This window comes from Diabrotica undecimpunctata, chromosome 8 (genome assembly GCF_040954645.1).
Source record: "Diabrotica undecimpunctata isolate CICGRU chromosome 8, icDiaUnde3, whole genome shotgun sequence".
In the NCBI taxonomy this organism is placed as follows: domain Eukaryota; kingdom Metazoa; phylum Arthropoda; class Insecta; order Coleoptera; family Chrysomelidae; genus Diabrotica; species Diabrotica undecimpunctata.
In genome coordinates, this window is record NC_092810.1 from 28,372,327 (window position 1) to 28,382,057 (window position 9,731).

Here is a 9,731-nt window from a genome sequence, read left to right on the forward strand (position 1 = left end):
AAAAAACCATACTGTGCTTTGACAGAATATGTAATCAACAAATATCATATTATGGATTTTGATACCATTAACATTTTATGTAATGAAGGTAATAAATTCAAAAGGACCTTTTTAGAAATGGTGTATTAGCAAGAGTGTTAATAATTTAAACAAAAGATCAGAAATTCAAAATCTAAGTAAAATTTAACCTATTTGGCATAATACGGTTAAGAAACAATTTCGATTAACTAAGCAATTTCACACTGTAGAAAAACTTTTATCTGTGTTTGTTTATGTGGAGGTGTCGGGAAAGCTTTATTTGGGAAATTCTGGGAGGGGAGGATGATTTTTGGTGTATAGATACGGGTGTGGTTCTCTGTAAAACTCATGGATGTCATGAAAGTAGCATCATTCTTATGAAAAAAAAAACTCAATATATTTTAACAACCAGTTGTAGTTGTAAAGTACCTATCGCAATCAAATCGTTGATACTTCTAATTACACAAAGATTATACGTTCTACAAATATTCTAAGAACAATTAATCTTGTTATTAAAATAATATGGGTAGGGAAAGCTCTCCATTATTATTGGTATGATAAAATAGATAAAAATTGTTGTTATAAATTGCTAAGCAAATATTTGATTGATTATTATTGTCGATTGGGATCAATTATTACAAAGCCAAAAATGAAGCTAACAGGTGCATGTTTTATAATTGTGGCTTTGTGCGCTATCACTGGTAAGTAACCTATATAGTTATTTATACTAGGTTGTAATACTTCAGAAAAGTAGGTTTTTTTCGGGACTTTGAAATATTACAGTTATGTAGAAAGTTTTTCAGTTAATATATTATACCCATGGAAAATAAACGTACATGTTTCCTACAGATAATTGGATGTTTTTGTTAGTTAATAATTAACTTTAAAAAATGCCACGTTTTGATTTTTTACTTTGATTTTACACTTCGGAAATTGTTCTTAACATACAAACATTAATAAATTAAACAAATTTTGTTTTTCGTTACTAAATGAAAAAATTCTCTTCTAATATTTTAATTTTATCTGATTCAAATATATTGACAATTTAGACATATTGTACATTGCCAAATTACGTTCCTGGGACGACTTTATTATAAGATAATTCATTTGATTACATGAAATCAACTTTAACTTGAGAATATCCGTCAGAAAAATCATATCATGGGATTCGTCTTTACAAAGACAGTCATGTGCCATGATGACAGTAAAATTCTCCTGTTAGTGATTCCATAGTAAATCACGAGAAAAACACCAGGAAAAAAACCTCATAACACTATCTCGACATAATAAGTACTTGGTCTTACATTTATTTTACTTTCAATAAACACCAAATTCTGATTTTATATGTTTGTTATTTAAAAAAACATAAATGAATTATCCTCGATATGTTACTGCCTTAATAATAGTAGTATTTTCTTTTTAATAACTTCCTATTTTAATATGGGTAACCAGATCCTACCGCATTCTGTTGAGTAATTGGGACACAATTGGTCTCATTTAGTTTCTTTGAGAACGATTTCCGACGTGGAAATTGAAACGTCAATAAACTTATTTTAAACTTAATTTGTGGCTTATTCCCATTAAAATAGTAATTATTCTAAAACTTGTAAAATTAGTTTATTGCTTGGAAAACTGCAAAATAACGAAAAATTGTTAATTATTTTTACTTAAGTTTTGTAAAAATCAACCTACACTATGCAATTTATGGAAAAGAAACTCTTTACATCTGTATCTTATACATCTTGTATATCTCTACCTTAATAGAAAAAGGGCCAACGTCCATTTTTACTGTTTGGAGAAAATTGGATAACAGTTAATAAAATATTGTGGTGTTTTTTTTTAATATGTAATACCATAATGCCAAGCTTCTTTGCACTGAATAATATTTTATTATTTTTCTTTATACCTAGAAAACATGGACATTGACCTTGTGCAGATTTTGCCGGATAGGGACATTGGCCCTGCAAGAGAGCAGTTAAATAATATGATTTAGAAGAAAATTCTATATTTTTAACATACAACATACAAAAGAAATTCAATTAAACCCTATCTTCGTCGTTGATGTCTGGAACTGAAATAGTTTCATCATCGATGTCATTTGATTTTTAAAAATTTTGATAAAATGGCCTGTTGTATTCACTGCTAGAGGCAAAGGTTCTGAATTATTGGGTTCTGGTTGCTCAATTTCCATTTGGTTTTTGCGATTTCTAGTAGAACCCCTCCTTAAATAAATTTTTTTAAAAGCTTCATCATCTGCAAAACTTTTTTTGTAAAAGCATTGGAACTCATGTTCTTGTGTGTATTTTAACCACTTTATTTGCATCCACGGTACAGCTTCCCCATCATAATTCCTTTTACGATGTACTAATTTTCCTGATAGTACGCTACTCAAATTTAAAAAACCTTTTTGTTCCATCTCTACAACTTGAAGGAGAGGAGTCTTCAGTACACTTTCTATGAAATGACTCCAATCATGTGGAACTTCAATTGTAGATGTCTTTTTCTTAGCTGTCTCTATGGCCGCATGAATTGTATCGGCCTCCATATGGGTGTGGCCAGGTTCTATAAATTTATGATGTACCTCTTTCAAACTTCTTCCTATTTTCTTCATCTCGCGCACCACTTACAATATCATTGTGGACACAAAAATGTTTCAGTTTTGGCCAGAACAAGAATCACTGTACAAATAAAGCATGTCTACTTCTATTAGTAGCGACAAAATGAATTTTCTTATACATGAAGATATTTCTTGCCCACCATGACCAGCCACTGTCTCGTTCCATAGGAAACAAATTCCCACATTGCCTGCTGTAGTAGTCTCAAACACTATTCAGTTGTAGGTCCATAGTTACCTTTTATAAAACGAAACACCGTTTCGGAGATATGGGAGTTGGTAGAATTTTTCTAAGTCAAAAGAAGCAACCACAAATGTTTGGTCTATTTTGCTTCGTTCTTTGTCTAACGACTTTTGCTTATAAGTACTCTAAGCTAAATCTAAATGTTTTTTCCTCTCAAGTAAAAGCTTTCCCGTTCCTCTTCTTCTTCTTTAGTTAGTTGCTTATTTTCCGTACTTCTTAGACTTACATTAAACTGGTCACACTTAGCACAAGTGTCATTTGCAGGACCTTGAAAAGAAAGATTAAATTCTTCATTGAATATTTTTCTATAAATTGACTCCTTTTCATGGTTTATATTATTATTTCTGCAATATTCACAATAAAGTCGATACATTTGTTTCACTGAAAGATCAGGACTTAGGTATTTTTTGGAAGTACGTTCCCGGGAATAGTGGCTATTATAAGCCGGAAAGCTATTAATATGCTTCCTAATCACACAATATACTAGATTGACTAGTTTTTTTTTCTCGACAATTATCCTTACTTTTTTTAAAGTTAAATCAAGCGTTTGAATATTCATCGCTTGACATATTTCAATAGACTCGTTTTCATTAGTAGTTAAAAAATAACTTCTGGTAAATTTCCTTCGGCTAATGCCTTTTCAGACTTTTTACTTTCCTTTCTAATTCTTGTTCTTTCTTTTGTCGTTTGTTTGACGGTTTCTGCTATATACTGATCTTGTCCATCTTTTGATAAATTATAAAAACCTTCAAACAATGTTTTCGGAAGTACTAAAATACTCAAAAGTACTACCTAACTATAAAAAAGGTGATTCTGACCTTGGAGGCCGCGTATTTAAAACCGTTCCATTTTTAATCAATAGTTCATTCAAAACATTCTGGTGATGAACATTTATGTGAGGTCGCTGTTGAGACCTCTCCCAATTGTAAACTCGTTAAAAGTTTGTATTAAAGTGAAAAGTAATCTGTCTTGTTTTGGTAAAAATGTTGATCTGTTGAGTATTTCTAAGGAATTACTGCACCAATGTTTTCTGAGCAATGTTAACGTTTTGAGCAAATGTTTTCTGAGCAATGTTAACGTTTTGAGCAAATCTAAGCAGCCGCGATGAATGCATGACGGAAGTACTTTAGCTGATGAAGGACTAAGAAGTTATCGGGAAGTAAACTGAAGGTTAACGAGTATCTCATACCACAATATCACGAGTCGTTTAACGTTTTCGAGAAACAAATGACCAAACGGTCTGCTCAAGGAAGAGGAAGAATCAGAATATCACTAAAAGATTATTTTGTTAGGATTCATGCTATAAGAAAACGTTTTGTCTCAATTTTACATTTATAAATACAAATGGCAGATGTTCATAATATTCAAATTAGTAGAAGGCGTCTCGCTGAATAAGATTTGCATATAGTTATACCAGATAGAGCACCATCTTTAAACGTAAATAATCTTAGAAGTACATTGAAATTTGCCTTAAATGAAATATTAATGACAGAAATATTAATGAAAGAACGTATTGTTCATGATATGGCACAATATGGCATATTTAGCTCAGATAAACTGTAAAAGAAGGGAAAATAGAAGGCAGACGCGGCCCTGGTAGACGACAAATGACCTGGCTGCGCAACATAAAAGATTGGACAGGATTATACTTTCAAAGTTTAATAAGGAAAGCCCAAAATAGGGAAGACTTTGCAGAGGTCATCGCCAAACTTCGCTTAGAAGACGTCACCTTAAGAAGAAGAAACTGTAATAGTTATTTGTCTTTATTTAATGGCGGATCTAGGTTTGGACTAGGAATAGGACGACAATCAGTAGAAAGAGCACGAAAACAATGGAATGACAACTATTGGAGGCAAATCGAAAAATATACAGAGTCATGTCCACATAAAAAGAAGATTTAAGTATTCTAGTCGCCGAGTAGAAGTAATTATAAGAATTGATTAGAAATAGGGGAGGAAATACTCGTTATTAAGTGTTTTTGAGAAAGGGAACTTTCTAAAGGGAACTAAAGATGTCTGTAGAATCCTAATTGGGATTATTGAGTCCAAGCCTTTCTGGTATATAAAAAGCATTAGTCGCAGCATAAATCTCCATCCAGTTGGTTCTGCGCTGAGTACTCTTTAGCTTACTAACTGTCTCGGACTGGCACTGAGACACTGAAGATACTGGTGTTAGTATTTGTTAATATACCAATAGTTTATTAATAAGGGACAATCTCAAATTTATCAATTCATCCAAAAAATTTTTTTGTATTGAATACCCACTTGCCTTTCCATTTTAACGGAGACATTTGACATTCCATTTCAATCAATATACTAAGTTTCTAATATAGAAACCCAAAATTGAACATTTTATAGCGACTTTGCCTTGATTATTACTATTAGCTATTTTCTGGCGATGTTCTGTCATATTTATTTTGAACATACTTTTATCACACTGAAATGAGTCATTAACAAGTTTTGTAAATTGAAATTTACAAATACCATGAATAGTTTTTTTCTATTTACAGCAATTTTCTAATAAACATGTTTTAGAAATTTATAATCTTAAAATACTTGAACCAATCTCGTTTTGGGCACAAATATGTAATTCTTTTTCTTTTTTGTTTTTTGTCCCGTTTGTTATATGTATTTATTTAACACCATATTTAATTTACTATTTACTATTTTAGCATTAGCAGTCGATTCCGGGAATGACTCTAATCAGGATGATCCTATAGTAACAGATACACCAGCTGATCCAACTAATCCACCAGCGGCTTCATCGACAGATTCACCAGCTGATCCAACTAATCCACCAGCGGCTTCATCGACAGATTCACCAGCTGATCCAACTAATCCACCAGCAGCTTCATCGACAGATTCACCAGCTGATCCAACTAATCCACCAGCGGCTTCATCGACAGATTCACCAGCTGATCCAACTAATCCACCAGCGGCTTCATCGACAGATTCACCAGCTGATCCAACTAATCCACCAGCAGCTTCATCGACAGATTCACCAGCTGATCCAACTAATCCACCAGCGGCTTCATCGACAGATTCACCAGCTGATCCAACTAATCCACCAGCGGCTTCATCGACAGATTCACCATCTGGTTCATCCACAGATTCACCAGCTGATCAAACTACTCAACCATCTGGTTCATCACCAGGTTCTTCTGCTAATCCACCATCTGGTTCATCCACAGATTCACCGGCTGATCAAACTACTCAACCATCTGGTTCATCAACAGATTCTTCAGCTAATCCATCTGGTTCACCTGCTTCATCAACCGATTCACCAAGTGGTTCAACTGGTTCAACACCAGAAACATCTACGAAAGGATCAGCTGCGGGATTATTTGCAGGCACGAAGTATTTGATGGCTACATTTGTAATTGTGATTTTAAATTACGTCTTAATTTAGGTTAAATCAAATTTAAATATTTTTGTATTTATGCACTATTGTAAATGATTATGGATGTAAAGTGCAATCGAATTAAACTTTAATTTTTGTAAAATTAATTTTGTAAATAAAATTTTATTTTTACATAAAGAAATTAAACTAATAACTATATGCATGTAAGCATTTACCACGTATATATATTACGGTTAAACCGAAAATGGGTAATCTCGACATTAACCGGTTAATCTTAACTTTAACCGAAATCTAATGTTAATGTCGTACGAAATTCAGATATATTGACATTATCAGGCATTTCAAAATTTTTAAGATTTATTTAACTACGTTTACAAATTTTACATTTAAATATAAGGTTGAATGCTCGAATAAATGAACTTTGATCAAATAAAAGGCATATATCGAGCACAGTTTAATTTAATCTTGCCCAAGTACTTTGGATACATAGATCATCTTCAGGGGCATTTCGTCAATTGCGAACTATCTGACAAGAACAAAATGTCATAAACATATAATTATTGTACATTACACTAAACTACAAAAGGACAAACAAACACTTTAAAATTATTAAAGAAAAGCCACATTGCGTGCCGAAGCCGGAGACAGAATTTTATTCTGTCTCCGGCTACACAAATACCATATACAGGGTGAGTCATGAAGAACTTTACATACTTCTACCATATGTAGAGTCCCTCAGGGAGCATATCATGTGGCCACTAAAAAATGTCAACTCCTCTTCTTTATTAATTAACAGGGTGATTTGTGTAATTGACCATTTATTTCATTTTACTGTAGTGTTTATACGGCTTATTTGATTTTTAAATTTTTGCATGATACAGTACACTACTATCAAGCATTCGACTGGTATTAGCTAAACTAAAAAATTCCAGGACTGGCTTTGGAAAAATTAATTTAGGGATTCGTATTAAATATTACACCCTGTATAATTTTTTTTTAAAATGCAATAAGTGATTTTTAAACTACATAAATAGCCAATAAAAATGACATATGCGACAATGTTGTCGCACTTTTATTAAATTTTTAGTGAACGATCAAATCTTACCAAAAATAGAACAACCATAATGAAGTATCAAATTATAAGGTATTAATTTAAACAAATGTTATAAATTTCAAACATTTTAATTAAAATGAGTTCCTACAACATAATCTAATACGTAGAAAATTATCATCTTTACTGTCACTTTGTATTATCTCTACGATAGAATCAATTGTTTTTCAATTTTAAATTTTTACTCATTAGATCGTATTGGGGCATTATTTTCGATAAATAATAAATTAAATTGATTAAAAAGTCAAACCTCTTGTATGTGTTAGTTTTTGTTGATTGTAAATGATTAAAATTTTATGTCAAATAATAATCATTGCATCAACTGTACTAAATAAAAATAAGTCTAAAAAAGTTTAAAATGAAGGTTGGCGTTGACCGTTTGACGTTTCTTGATATTTTATACCCATTATCATTATTGTCATTATCAATTGTTATTTATGGGTACAAGAATACATATTTCTTCTGTCATATCTACGTTAAGTACATTGTGTTAGTTTTGGTAGAGCTTTTGTTACTTTCGTTCAAAATGCCACATCAGTTTTCGACCACAGAATATGCAGACATAATATTTGTTTATGGATTCTGTAATGGGAATGGTAGGGCTGCTAGTAGAGAATATCGCAGAAGATTTTCTAATCGCCGAACTCCCAGTCATCCAACATTTGGGTCAGTTTTTAATTATTTGCGAGAAAATGGCACTTTTCCTAGTGGAACAATAGAGCGACATGTAGATGAAGCGCAGGAAGATGACATTATGGACGCCGTTACTATGAACGATACAATAAGCACTAGACAAGTAAGTCGAGAACTCAATGTTACTCAATCAAAAGTAAGTAGAGTCTTACAAAAAAATAATCTATACCCATATCACATTCAAATGGTTCAGCGACTACATGCTGGAGATGAGATCGATAGGTTGGAATTTTGTAGATGGATTAACAATAATCGACCAACGCTATGCAGGACACTATTTACAGATGAAGCCCAATTTACCAGAGCCAGGATAAATAATTCACGAAATTCACATGTGTAGGCAGAAGAAAATCCCCATGCTATTCGAGAACGTCGTTCTCAGTTAAGGTTTTCGGTTAACGTGTGGATTGGTGTCATAAATAACCAATTAGTAGGTCCTCACTTTTTTGATGGTCCTTTAACAGGGCAGGTCTATTTGAACTTTCTACAAAATATTTTGCCGAATTTGCTTGCCAACGCGAACGTTGCTATCCGAGGGATGTATTTTCAGCATGATGGGGCACCCCCACACTTTTTACTGGCAGTGAGACAACATCTCAATAATGTTTATGGCAACAGGTGGATAGTATGTGCAGGTCCTATTTCGTGGCCTTCAAGATCCCCTGATTTCAATCCCGTTGATTACCATATTTGGGGACGATTGAAGCAACTAGTTTAGGCAGTGAATATTAATAACCGACAACAATTAATTGATAGAATTATACATTGTTGTAATACTATTAGAAACGATCCCCAGAGTATCCGTAATTCAATACGTCAATTAACAATTCGGCAACAAAAATGTGTACAGGCTGCAGGGTTTCATTTCGAAAATCTATTTTGAATTATTTTTATTTTGTTACCATTATTGTATCTTTTCCAGTTCTAATTTATGGGTTTATCATAACTATGTACATATTTTTAGTTTTTTTTTTTAAATTGTTCTTCGTTATTGTTAGTAGTTACTATTTTTTGTTGTGCAGTGACTCAGTTTATCATTTTAATTAAAATGTTTGAAATTTATAACATTTGTTTAAATTAATTACCTTATAATTTGATACTTCATTAGGGTTGTTCTATTTTTGGTAAGATTTGATCGTTCACTAAAAATTTAATAAAAGTGCGACAACATTGTCGCATATGTCGTTTTCATTGGCTATTTATATAGTTTGAAAATCACTTATTGCATTTTAAAAAAAATATATACAGGATGTAATATTTAATACGAATCCCTAAATTAATTTTTCCAAAGCCAGTCCTGGAATTTTTTAGTTTAGCTAATACCAGTCGAATGCTTGATAGTAGTGTACTGTAACATGCAAAAATTAAAAAAATCAAATGAGCCGTATAAACACTACAGTAAAATGAAATAAATGGTCAATTACACAAATCACCCTGTTAATTAATAAAGAAGAGGAGTTGACATTTTTTAGTGGCCACATAATATGCTCCCTGAGGGACTTTACATATGGTAGAAGTATGTAAAGTTCCTCATGACTCACCCTGTATAACATACACAAAATACAATAGGAGATGAAAATACATTAATGCGCATAACATAAAATAAAACTATACAAAATAAGACATATACCAACATAGTGAGTAACATGTTCATGTTACTGCCTTGAAGTAATCAAAGTATTCACTAACAG

The 9,731-nt window shown here is 32.2% G+C and overlaps 1 protein-coding gene across 1 annotated transcript; it reads left to right on the top strand.

The window, feature by feature from the left end:
• Nucleotides 1-566: 566 nt before the first annotated feature.
• Nucleotides 567-6,382, top strand: LOC140447345 (uncharacterized). Its single transcript, XM_072539950.1, has 2 exons — nt 567-719; nt 5,548-6,382. Exons 1-2 carry the CDS (start codon nt 668-670, stop codon nt 6,282-6,284), a joined length of 789 nt encoding a protein of 262 aa, XP_072396051.1. The 5' UTR covers nt 567-667; the 3' UTR covers nt 6,285-6,382.
• The last annotated feature ends 3,349 nt before the right edge of the window (nt 6,383-9,731 follow it).